Source organism: Fonsecaea multimorphosa, assembly GCF_000836435.1.
Source record: "Fonsecaea multimorphosa CBS 102226 unplaced genomic scaffold supercont1.16, whole genome shotgun sequence".
In the NCBI taxonomy this organism is placed as follows: Eukaryota; Fungi; Ascomycota; class Eurotiomycetes; order Chaetothyriales; family Herpotrichiellaceae; genus Fonsecaea; species Fonsecaea multimorphosa.
Genome location: NW_015971650.1, coordinates 527,294 through 540,184, shown reverse-complemented (window position 1 = coordinate 540,184; position 12,891 = coordinate 527,294). Strand labels below are relative to the sequence as shown.

Here is a 12,891-nt window from a genome sequence, read left to right as displayed (position 1 = left end):
AATATCTGCGGAGCCATTAACAAGCACCCCCATTAATGTCTTATTTTCCCAGTCGACAGAACTCACATCAACCTTCCGAATCCTTTGCCTCCCTTCACGGGGGGCCAGTCCAACCTGAGCTCGGTTCTTGGGACGAGAGGGGGCTCTTGAGATCTTTCGCGATCTCGGGCTTTTTTCTCCGAACGGGGACTTTGGTAGCTTGGTGGGCTGAGGTAGTAGGGGAGACGTCTTATTCCCAAGCTTGGTGTATTTGAGCCTCGTCGAGGCATGATCATTGGGCAAAACCAAGACTATTGTCTACATTCCAGCTTACAAGATATAAAACCCAACTTATAGAATTTTGACAATTCTGTTCCAAAGAAGTAATGCTGATGTGCTGCAGGATATCAAGTGATGGTTCCCAGGGCCTTTTATTATTGTTTTCTATGGCCATTCTAACGCGACCCAGTGCCACGCAGTCCATCACGCCGTGCCAACCGGCATCGTTCCATGTCCGATACAGATGTATATGCAAGAAGAGCTTTACCAGCTCGTCACTCCCCTCTCTCGATCGAATCCGCCCCTCAACTGCCTCTGCGGCTTGACGACTTTGCCCTGCAAGACTGTATACCGCACAATGTTTTCACAATCTTCCGGCCTCACCCTCGCAAGCCAAATCAGTTGTACCGCCTCCTTCTCCAATTTCTCCCCGTCCACGTCGACGTCGTCTCCTCCCACCTCCTTCTTGCGACCTTGCCTCCGATAAATCATGACATTGGCAGAGTATTTATGGCCACCGACGTGACTAATGAAATATATGCCGACACCACCAGGTCGGTCGTCGTGGAGGTCACGATAGAGACCCATGGGACGCAGGATACGCTCGAATTCTTTGCGGAGGAGAGGTGCGGACTGGCCGCAACGGGCATCACGGGTCTTTTGGCTGCACATGAGTATTAGGTAGGAATGGGGAATCGGGCGGACTTTAAAGGACGAGGCGATTGATGACGGTAGTGGTGCTGGGTCTAGCGTTGTGTTCTGTGATGGCGATTGTTGTTGTTGTTGGTCTTGCTCTTGTTGTGAGCTGTTTTGCTGTGATGCTCCAGCGCCCTCTCCAATCTGCAAACCCGCCACGTCGGGGACGGCTCCAGGCTCTTGTTCGTTCTGCGCTTCTGTAGCCCGGTCTTGTTGCTCTCCTGCAGGCGACGGCACATGACCGTTCCCATTGACCTCTGTTCTCTTTGCGCCAACAGGCATGTCATTCCTGACACTCCTATCCACCACCTCTTTCATCAGCGCGCCCGCTTGACTCGGTCTGACCTTCTCGACCACGACCCAACTAGGCAGTAACATGCAGTCACTGGTGCCGGCCTCCTCTTCGTTAAGACACTCGTCGCCGGAAGGGAAATTGCTCGCGCTCAACATGACCCTGCCGCGTTTCCCGCTCAGGTCCAGCCCGACCTTGCCGACGGCCTGCATGACGGAGCCCTTCTCATCCGTAACATCCCTGACCCAGTCGGTCTTTCCCGTGCCGACGAGCAGATGGACGTTGAACCCCTTGACATGCCCAAACAGCTTGTCGCTCTCGTCGATGGAGAATTTCGTGGGGTAGTGCACCGTGCAACTCGAGCAGTCGTGCAGGCACTCTTCGCCGTCGATCGACGGGTCAGTCGTGGGGAATAGGTCGGCCTCGGTCTTTGCGGTGGAGAAGGAGCCGTCGCCTTGCGCGAGGTGCGACTGCGACGACGAGGGGGTGAGGAACGTCTTGACGTTGCGCAGGAAGGACATGCTGGAGGACTTGAGGGCGCCGCGCGGTCTGGAGGTCGACGAAGAGGAGGACGAGGGAGGAATAGGAGGTATGGAGGTGGAGGAGGAAGAAGAGGGCATGGGGAATATAAAAAAAGTCCCTCGCGTGAGTGGATTTCTCTTTTTTTGTCAATGATGAAATCCCCGTCTCAAATGAATGAGCGCAGGCAACGCACCCCTCACAACCCGCCCCGGTGACTACGCGGCGAGGGACGGACTGGAGAAAAAAAGGGCTGCCTGATTATCTTATCAATCAGCCACGGAATCGCTTCCGACGAGCGGCCAACTTGTCGCGTGGTTGCTCGTACGTCGGCCGCTTGATCGAGCGAGCGGGCGAGCGAGCGAAGGAGTTTATCGCCTCTCGCAACCTGAATCGAAGTAAACGTCGTAGACGAGCTATTTGTCTTGAGAAGAACAAGAAGGGGGAAAGGATAAAAAGATAAAAAGAAATGGTCCACCATCGATTTATCTATGGCAGGCAGAACCCAATAATTCATGATATTGCTTTCGGCCATACTCGGTGGTCTTCATGCTTCTCGACCGAAACAAACCACCCTCGCTTCACCGAGCTTCCTTACGCATAGGTACTTGCTACTCGTCCTTTTCCTCGCACTAGGGTGGGTACCAGCATCGTCTCCACCGTGATTAACATAACATCAATGAAAGACGACTCCATCGATCCTCATGCATCCTGCAAGCTGGTTGTTAGTCCTAATCCCCGACGCCGGGGGGGTTGAGTATCCATCGAACAGTGCCCGGCTCAAATGCGGACGTATGTACCAACCTATCGTACGTACTGTATGTACTATGGATGCAGGACATGGAGTTTGAGGATGAACCCACCATCTCCGTGTGGACGTGCATGACACGACATGCATGATGTCTCTCCCTAGTCATTTAGGACCTAGGTAGCGAGGTAGGTAGACTTGACCTTGCTCGAGGTTGTTCACCGGTCCCTAGTCGGCAGCTTTTCCAGAGGGCGACGCAAAGCCAATGTCCACCATGACCATGATCATCATCTTCATTTGCTATATGCATGCATGATCTTTCGTTTCCTTTTTGGCCGAAAAGCCCACAGACAGGGGCACGGCACATCTCAGCTAGCTAGCTAGCTAGCTAGACATATAGACAGATAGATGTAGAAAAGAAAAGACAAGACTTCGCTCCCGGGGCACCCTTTTGTACAGACAGGAACGCCGACATCTTCATCCACATCCACATCCTCAATCATATACTCGGTACTCCTCTCTATCTCTTGAACATGCCCTGCACATCTTCCTTCCTCCACTCAATCTCCAAATTGCCCTCGTAGACTCTGTCCACGACCATCTTCATCCGGTCGTAGGCGTGGGCGTACTTCACTGCACATTCCTCAAACACCCTCCCGATCAAATCTTTCTTTCCAGGCCTCTCCAATGCCGTTGCCGCAGGATCGTCCGCATCTGTGAAATGCTTCTCGATCCTCTTCTTCAACGTCTCCACGCCCTTTCGAACCTCCTTCGCATCGTAGCTGCCGAGAATCTTCTTCGCCGCGCTACGCGAGTGGGATGGCTTGTTCGCGATCGACGTGAACGATGACGAGTCGTTCGTCTTCATGAGGGCTTCGGTGCTTTCCACAAAGTCAAGCCATTTGCCCAGTGGCCGTCGGATCACTGCATCCGTGTACTGTGCCAGGTGTGATCGTTGATCGCGCTCCGCTCGTTCAACCCATGTTTCGAGGGTCACGTTGCCGTGCGTTTTGACTTCCTCGACAAAGTAGTTCATGTTCTCGATCAAGAGAATATGATAGTTCAATGCCTCTTTGTCTTCTGGGTCGCCGCTCACGGGTGCATTCGAGTGCCCTGTCGTTGTCCCACCAGAAGAGTTCGCCGCCGGGTTATCCTTGGCGATGAAGTTGAGAGACTCCCACATGGCTTTCAGAAGTTTGCCGTACGCATTATCGACGGTAAAGCGCACTTCGAGTGATGTATGGTGCTCAAACTCCTGGGGAATCATGTCTTCCACCACAGCCATGAAATCCGGGAAGATTCTCATGAAAGAGATCAGCCCTTTCCGCTTCTTGACTTTCACCTTGGTTTCCTCTATCGCCTTGACTTGTTCATCGACGAATCTGGAGAAAAGACCGCTGACCCTCTCGTGAAGAGTCCTTACTGTCCGAGTGATGAATTGCTGATTCGTTTCCTCATACTTCGACAAACATTGTTCCAGTGAGACTAGGACGCCCACACCCTGTAATGGATCCGTCTTGAAGACCCATTCCATCAATGTCTGGAGGTCTGTAGACCAGAACGAGTAGATCCCTTCTGTAGTACTCTGCACGATCTTGGCCATGTTAGGGTCCGGATCGTACGGTTGTCTAGCCTGCAGGTTGGGCAGCTTGCGCTGTTCAGGGGGCCGAGATTGTACTAGCTCCGCAAAATCCTCATTCGACTGCGAGTTCAGATGGAAGAAATGTACAATGAAATTCTGTTCTTCCGAAATGGCCGTAGCTTGTTGCTCCAGGACAGCGTCGAATACAGCCCAGGCGTCGGGCTTGCCGTCTCGTCTTTCGCTCATTGAATGTCTCATAGCACTTGTCTTGACTGTCCTGCCACGTTTGACAGTGAGCTTGCGAGCCGCCGAGGAAAGATTGGACTCCTCTGCCTTCTCCTTGTCTTGATGGGTGAAAAGTATTTCTTGCTCCTCTCCCGTAGGGTGTCTAGCGGTCTTTCTGAGGCCCATGGCGAAGTCTCGGAATTGATCCTGGTAGATAGTCTTGAGATTGATCTCGTAGCTGCCAATCAATGTCTGCCATTCGTACTGATTGACCTCCCGCACGAAAAGCATCATGGCATTGTAAACCCAAAGCTCCTGCCGCGAAGCGTTAAAAGCTCGTAGATTAAGAGTGAAGGATGAGGTCCCAGAAGAAATGCTAACGCTAGCATTTTCCTCACTTGTTCGCTGCTCGGCCAGTTGGAACATGGCCTTCATGTGCTGATTAAAGCGGTTGACGAACATTGTGCTCTCGTCCTTGTATTCCTTCTTCTTCTCGCGCACCGCTCGCATCTTGGTGAGGTCCGCATCAGCATTTGTTCTCGTCCCCGTGCGGTTGTTTACAGAGGCCGTGTGTCGGAGCTTGTTCTGGCGCAGGTCTGGATCGATTGTCAGCATCGCCCTGTAGAGCAAAGTCAATGAGCGCTCGACTGCCTGAACGCCTTCAAAGTTGTCGATTGGTGCAAGCCGCAAAGCGCGAAGATCCGAAGGGGATATTGTCAGGGTTCTCAGGAGATTTTGCAACTCAGCCTGCAACAACTTCTGATTGGCAGTCTGCACTTGCAATCCCTGTCCTTGCGCCTCGATATATTCGATATCTTCGTGCAGAGTGTCGAGCTCATGCGCATAAAGAGTCAACAGCCCATCAAGCTCTTCACATTCGGCGATCGCCTTTTCGAATGCTTTTCCGAGCTCTTGTACCTTAATTTCCTGGTGTTCAACGTGGCCGAGCCAACCACTGGCTTGGGCACGGCCAATCTCCCTGCGAATGTCGGTCTCAAAGTTGTCCAAAACCTGATCGTTTGCAAGTTTCCCATCCCACGAGAATTCCGTCAAGAGTTCGTTCAAATCTGCCCCACGGCCCTCGGTAACCCGTGGATCGATCCCTAAAGCTGTGCAGTGCTTCTCAACTTCTGCTTCGAGCCTTTGCCGACGTTTTTTATGTGGCGAAGATGACCGGCCCTTATCCGGGGATTCCGCCTTTGTTTCTTCTTTCGTTTCTTCGATCTCGGCAGGAGCAGGCCTCGCCGTAGGCGTTTCCGGCCTGGCGACGCTGTCCGAGGTCGCAGCGCGCTCCACTTGAACTTTGGGAAGAGCCTCAACAGGCGCAAGCTTTGGTGTCGGCTGGTCTTTCTCGTTTTCAGAGGTGGCCTGATCCGGGGTTCCGCTCCTTGCACCATCTGAGCTCATACCTCTCTTCAGTGGCGCTGGGACGACACTGGTGATGCCATCCGGCTCATTGGAGAGTTTCTCCTGCATAGCCTTCAGTCGCGCACCCGCACCGCCTTGACGGGGCTGGAATGCGCCTGCCGCAAGAGCAGCTTTTCTGAATTGATTTGCGATGTCCTTGCCGGATCTCTTCTTGATCATAGGACCAAGGCCAGGGCGATGCTCCTCTTCAACCTTTGGAGGGGGCGGTGGCTCGACTGGCCCTGGAGCAACGGGCTCATTTGTAGTCTTGATAGCTTCGGGCTCTGACGTAGTTACTTCGTTGTACACGCCCTTTGGTGGCACAATGTCGTTTGCTTCAGGCTGCTTATTCTCGGCTGCAGCCTTTTCGCTCACAAAGTAATCCGGTCTCCGCTGTTCCTCTTTCGTTGCGGTCGGCGTCCCTAATGGAGTGACAAACGCACTGTTACTCTGACTTGGGGGCGCTGCTGCTTGTTCGGGCTTGAGGTCGGCCGCAATGGTGGTTGGCTTCTTCCGCTCGGGGAAGAGCTCAAAGTCAAGTGCTGGAAGACTAGGTGCTGGAAGGCTAGGAGGGGGTTCAGGCACCCTGCGATCGCTCGCTGCGGTGCTCGGCCTGGAGTTACTCAATGGTTCGCCACGACCGGCATCCCTGTTTGAGTCTTGAGCTGGTATGGGCCCCACTCGTTTCGCAGAAAAGTCTGGCGTGCTAGATTTTGCGACGTTAAGACCATTGGGTCTTAGAGGCGGTGGCTCAAGGGCCGGCTCGGGTCGCTGGAGTGACGATTGAGAGGCCTTAGGGCTAATGGAAGGTCGCAGCGGAGCCGGTTGGAGGCTGTCGGACAGCGACGGCGTACGGGCTTCATCACGCTTTATCGGAGCAACATAAGGCTGTATGCGAGAGCCCTCCTGCGCCGGTACGCCTCGATTTGGTCTAGGGGGCAAACCCAGAGGCCGTTCTTCGGCTTGAGAAGGTGGCCGCGCCATGTCTCTCGTCGGTGGACGATATTCTTGTCGGCCAAGAGCCCTGTTCTGGTCTTGCAGCTCCATTCGGTTCCCATCTCGGCTGGGAGGCGGCTGGGCGACATATGGAGATTGAGGTCGGTTCGCGCTGAGCGCTGGTACGGCAGCAGGCTGGCTCGGAGTCTGAGCAGGTGGAGGAGTTGGGGACGGCACGATCGGAGAGAAATTGGTCCTCGAAGTAGGAGTGCTCTGGGTGAATGGTACACCAGTGATTTGTTGTAGTTCCTGTGGAGCAAAGCCTATAAGATCTGGGAGCTTTCCTCCTGTGTACTTTCGGTATATCTTGATCAGACTAGCAATAAAGAAATCCTTCTCTTTCGCAGTGGGGGCGGACCAAAAATAGGGCTTGCCCAGAGACACGGTGAAGCCAGTATTGGAAGCCCATTGCTTCTCCATCTGCTGCTGGGGGTTCGCGGGCATGAGGGAGGTATAGGAGATGATGGCGGTCAACTCGTCGAGATTCCAGGTCTTGCCGATGGAGAAGGTGCCGTTGGGGTTCTCGCGAGCCTTGTGGACCCTGACCTTGCCGGAGCGTCGGACTGCGACAAGGATGACTCTGTGCTTCTTGTTGGAGTGGGGAGAGTCCGGCGGAGGAGGTGAGGATGGGTAGGAAGCATCTTCGAGGACTCGGACGTGGGTAATGTATGACTCGAGTTGCATCCCCTCGGGATCTCGCTTGCTGAAGCAGGCTTCGATAATGCGCTTCTTCTCATCTTCAAATCGCGCGGCGCGGGACTGGTTGCTGTCTTCCTGATCGACTTGCCTCGTATGAGGTCTGGATTGGGAGAAGTTGTGATCGCCATTGGAAACGGGCGCAGGCTGTCGAGGCCCTGGGTAGAGAGGTTGCTGATTCATGGTTGGAAGAGTGCGAGGTTACCAACATCATCTTCCAGAGAGGGACAAAGGTACAAACGAGGGAAACAGATCATTCATAGCTGCTTGGAATGTCCAAATGCAGGGACATGAGCTGTCTGAGGTGGTCGTGGTGAGAGAGTTGAACTCCAACCGAAGTTGTAAGACCTCATTCAGACGTTGCGAGACGTCGACGTGTACCAGAAGATGAGGGCGATAGAACTGCGCATGCCGTTTGGCGAAGTACGGAGAGCCACCAGCCGAGAGCCTAAAACGAGGGTCGGGCGGCCAAGCCCCAGCGGCCGTTAGCGTGCGGTTTAGCCCACTAGCCTCATAGTCTGCAGGCACTCGGGGGCACCCCCAACTCGGTATCTCGACCTACCTAGTAGGTACCTAGGTAGGCACAGGGGCCCCTATTAATATACTCTAGCCTCGTCCCAAAGAACGCATGCACATTATCGCATTGCTCTTTTTGTCACCCTGTTGCAGCATTCGTCTTTGAGTCTCAGACGGGTCTGCAGGTGCTTGTCCGGTAGCGAGGTCCTGACTCGTTGTAGAAAAGGCGCTCTGCAAGCATGGTCGCCGCTGGTCAAGTTCGGAAGATGGGTATTTATTCGTCTTTTCAGTTTCCGTTGAGTCGGTCAACCACCACAATCCAATCTGTCTCATAGATCAATCGCACCCTTCTATCTCGGACTAGGATCCCTGGGCCTCTTGTTCTATCTCTTCCACAAACTTCGACAGTGTCTCGCTGCACTCGTCTCAAAACAGGGATAGATACAGCATTTCACAAGGCCCAGCCAAACAAACCATCTTCCCATTCTAGACAGACACTGATGGACCTTGATTGTCCACCTCGCCCTTACAACGAAGGACCCGATTCCCTTTCCGTATGGCGCCAGGCTGAAATGGATGCAGTACACACACAGAGTATCGTGGTCATGACATGCCGCAAGAAGCGGCCCTGCTTTTTGCGCCCCTAAACTCAGCCCCGATCCAAAGATGTCCTTATTCAATGCCTCGAAAACTATTGCAGCCAAACTCTTTTCTCCTTCACTTCCCAAATAATCTTTCGCTGTTTTCCACCATCCACATCACCGACTCATTCTTCATCTTGGTGTCACTAAGCTCACGGTTCAGACTCTCCGGTCTCATGATGGTGGGCGCAAACACCACCGCGATGTTCATGCTCGTCATGAGGTTCTCTTTCTCCTGTTGGACCACCCGCGCAAGGTGTCGAATCAAAAATTCCAAGGTCTCGAGGTGGACCCTGGGCAGTTCCTCCAACGCCCGTTGCATAGCGTCGAGTCTGGCCGCTTTGTCCTCAATCGTTGTTGTCTCAAGTAGTTTGTCGTAGACGTCGAAGGTGATGAGTGGAGTGGGCAGCCGTCGGAAATACTGTTTCAATCCAGAAGTGACGGCGTGGATGTCGAGGTCGGGATCGGATAGATCAAATTCCTTCGAAGGGTTCTCGAACCAGTCTTTCACTTGCTGCACCTGAGAGTTACCTCCCGATTTTCGGTAGATGCCTTCAACATCCATGCCTAATGAGGGTCAGCGTGGCCAGCTCAAATGCTTCTCGACAGAACTCACCTCGTGACTCAACTTCTTCGACACACCTCCTTACAATCGCAGGAACTGAGCTCTTCTCATATTCGGCCCGTTGTTCGAGCTCAGAGCCAAACAATTCTGGTTCAACGTTAGCATAAGCATATCTGAATCAAAGGGAGGTTGCTTACGAGCGCCAGCCTCAGCCAGTAAAGATGGTGTGCTCGCATTGGCTTGCGTGGCATACAGCCCGTTGGGCTTAGGCGCCCCTTTCTGAGTGCTGAAGAAGCCAAAGCCGCTTTGCTTGACAGGTTCCGGGTTGGGTCTGGCCAGATTTGAGAACTCTTGACCGGGGCCGGTCGTCGACCCATAGGCCCCTGTTTCCGCAAACTGCAGGTCTCGGCTGTAGTTCTGTTGAGTTGAGGAAAAGGCCCCTTTCAGACCTTTCGTGACGCCTTTGGCAACCTTCTGTCCTTTCCTCCAATCAAATTTCCTCGGTTGGCCTTTGCGGATGTTCACCATTTGAGGGCCCTGAAGGACTGTCACAGGTTCTGCTTCACCTTGCAAAGTACTTGCCGAATCAATATTGGTCAAGTCGGTGGACATGTTGCGCATCTCCCTCGAGTCAAAGGAGACGTTCGACTTCTCTTTGTGGTGAGAATAGATTCCCAGTCCGTTCATCGTCGACTTTGGCGTATCAGCTTGCGTTCCAGAGTTGGCCTTGTAGAGACCTTGAATTTGGTGCACCAGCTGGTTGTTGAGCTCAGCGAGCTGGGCATTCTTCGAAGACAGCTGCTCAAACTCCATGAAGCTCTTATCTTTCATCTGAGTGAGATTGGCTATCTCGTCGACGAGATCATTCCGTTTCTGGATTGAAGCCTCGATCTGAGGGGCGAACGAGTCCTTCAGCTTTTCCAATGCTTCCGCAAAATCGCGAAGCACAACATTGCTCAATCTGCCAAGGTCGAATCTTTCGCCGCTGTGCTTGGCTGCAGCCAGATGCTCTGTGAGAACCTCCAATTCTCTTATGACGATCTCTTTTTGTGTATCGAGTACAACTATCGTTGACCTCTTCTCCTTGAGCTCGACATTTACCTGCTTGATGTTTGCGGCCGAGTCAAGCTGCATTTCCAGTTCAGCAATCCTCTTCTCTCGCTCGATAGTCTTTTGTCGCTCACGTCGAAGCTCATTCTTGAACCAGGCGAGCTCATCGCGATTCTCGGGAGAAGCAGTGCTGGGACTGCTGATTTCCTGACCGATAGACGAGATGGGCATAGCCGGCGATCGAGGCCAGCGGTCCTTCGAAAGCCTGCCGGTTTTGTCACTGTAGCTGCGGCCATGGCGAACAGAGTTCGAAACCCTCCTAAGGAATGATTCGTGCGCGCTGGGTTCCTCACCACCCATTATCCGGGCCATATCTTCGTCCATAGTGAATTCCCCACCTGCCGAATACCTAGGTAGACCTGGAGACTTGAAGCCATCCCCCGATCGCTGGTTCTCGGACTGGAGAGTGCTGAAGGACTCGTTTCTCGACCTTGAGTGATCGAAAGGAGGCATTGGTGGGACGCGAGGATCAACGAAAGATTCACTGGCTGCCTTGCCAGCGTTGTGGAGATCTTGAATGAGAGAATCGTCTGCCGCATCGAAGATACCCCTTGAGTTCGGTGAACCTATTGGCCCAGAAATGACCTTCCCACCATTTGCTTTGGCCAGGTCGGCTACCGGCTTGGGTGTAGATGAGCGGCTGTTGGTGCTACCACCCGATGGAGGACCAATGTTTGCCGCAGCGCCCAATTCTTTACGAGGTATTGTTTGAGTCCGCTTCGCGCTATCCAAAGAGTCGCCTCGCTTAGGCAGATTTTGTAAGATCGAGGTTGCGGGTAACGGTGCCGCCTTGGGAGAGCCGTGTGAAGCACTAAATGCTGGGCTTGAATTGTTCGACAGAAGGGGTGTCGAGTAGTCGCGATCTGAAGGTGACCCAATGTCCGGAACTGTCAAAGGTTTGGCGGTAAGTTGCTCCAGGGGATCGGTAGAGATATCAGCTCGAGGAGTTGAACCCTCTGAACGCGATCCCGGCGTCGATGTAGAGAGCTTTTTAGATTTGGGTGCTTCTTGGAGTTTGAATCTGCCATTGAGTTGCGCCTCGTTGGTGTGAACAATCTGCGACAAGCGTGGCGAACCATCCGATCTCTTCGGCTGCTCCACTGGGATATAGGGCGAAGCGCTGGCAGAACCCGATACGCTCAGATTTCCTCCTCTTCGAGTTTGCTCAACAGCTTCTCTTGAAGGGAGCCGCCCTTTCTCTTGATAGGCGATGTGGGGACTTGAGGTGTTGGATTTAGTCACTTGCGGCTGGGCAATTGGCGCGGCGGATTTGCTGGTGAAATAATCGGTGGGCTTCTCCTCGACTGTTTTTTGCACTGTCTCGATAGAAATACTAGGCGACTGGGTTGCAGGTTGTGGGGTAGGGTCGAAGGCAAGTGGTATCAGAAACTCTTCACCACCACCACCACCACCTCCTCCTCCTCCTGATAAGTCTGATCGCTGCGACATCATCGAATGTCGATTATTGCGGAAGGTCGTCGAGGGTAAGGTGAGCATATCTACAAATAGACTAGGATCAGCATGTGAGCCGCAAGGCACGGAGACGGGTTGCTTACCCTGGTTTTGATCCGATGTGGATGGCCTCGAGTCCGGATCTGCTTGCAATTCGCTGACCGTCTTACTCACAGAAGGTACACCCGCTGCAGGGGGCTCTGCGTAGACCTCGGGAAAGGGAGACGACTGGCTTTCTGGAATGTAGGCGGTCTTTCTGGCTTCTGGGGGCGGAATCGCGGGCAAAGACTTGTCAAGCTGGACATTGTTTGACAATTTGGAGCGCTGCGCCGTGTTCTTGGCCGATTTTTTGCGTCTCCTGGCCATCAGAGCCTCGTGGCAGTCCATGCAGAATATACCCTGCGACGTCCTGGCATAACGGAGGTTTTCAATCTTCCTCTTGCAGTTCCTGCACTTGAAGCAATTCGCGCAAAATGCTTGATCTCCAGTCAGGATTGCCAGGTCCTCAATCTTGTTCCCGCAATTACTGCAACTGTAGGTGCAGTTGTTGCATATCAGGGATCCATCGCCCAGAAGAAGCAGGTTTGCGTCGGAGTCGAGGAGGGTGCCGCAGGTATTGCACGCAAAGCAGTCAATGTGCCATCTGTTACCGGCTGGAGGACGTTAGCCACAATGGTTTTACAACAACCGCCGTAAGGACGGGGATATCTTACCGAGCTCGAATGCTTTGCCCTCCTCGAGTATCTTTTCCACTCGTCAGCCGTTTGTCAGAGGAATGGAGTCGACGTATTCTCACCTTTCCACAGCCCTTGCACGGGTACGCGGCATCGTCTGGCTCCATGGGGGAGTCAGGGAAAGCCACAGGAGATTCCATTGCGGTGGCCATTATGTCCTCTGATATCGGTATGTGCTGTAGAATGTCGACATGTGGTGGATTTACGCCCACATGAGATCGCCGTTTCAGAGTGACAAGATGATTTTATAGCATTAATGATCCCACTTTTTCGCTGCAAACAAAGCTCAAACACGTTCAAGTCCTGTACATTGTACGGTTTGACGCAATTATTTTATTCTTCTGAGGTATGGGCGAGGTCGTGTGCTGACCTGCAGCTGAAACACTGATTCGGACAAACTGGAGGGACAGTCGACGCTCGTGCCGCGGCGGAGAGTCGGTGTATATTCGCTTTT

The 12,891-nt window shown here is 53.3% G+C and overlaps 3 protein-coding genes across 3 annotated transcripts; all 3 read right to left on the bottom strand.

Annotated features, from left to right (window-relative positions):
* Positions 1–522: 522 nt before the first annotated feature.
* On the bottom strand, positions 523–1,767 carry Z520_07846 (uncharacterized protein; the record flags this gene model as incomplete). Its single annotated transcript, XM_016778343.1, has 1 exon — positions 523–1,767. The coding sequence occupies one exon, from the start codon at positions 1,765–1,767 to the stop codon at positions 523–525; it is 1,245 nt and encodes a 414-aa protein (XP_016630703.1).
* A 1,266-nt stretch (positions 1,768–3,033) lies between these two features.
* Z520_07845 (uncharacterized protein) lies at positions 3,034–7,602 on the bottom strand (the record flags this gene model as incomplete). Its single annotated transcript, XM_016778342.1, has 1 exon — positions 3,034–7,602. One exon carries the CDS (start codon positions 7,600–7,602, stop codon positions 3,034–3,036), a length of 4,569 nt encoding a protein of 1,522 aa, XP_016630702.1.
* A 1,050-nt stretch (positions 7,603–8,652) lies between these two features.
* On the bottom strand, positions 8,653–12,589 carry Z520_07844 (uncharacterized protein; the record flags this gene model as incomplete). The annotated part of the gene is made up of 6 exons (XM_016778341.1): positions 8,653–9,143; positions 9,193–9,288; positions 9,339–11,750; positions 11,808–12,356; positions 12,417–12,447; positions 12,500–12,589. 6 exons carry the CDS (start codon positions 12,587–12,589, stop codon positions 8,653–8,655), a joined length of 3,669 nt encoding a protein of 1,222 aa, XP_016630701.1.
* Positions 12,590–12,891: the final 302 nt, after the last annotated feature.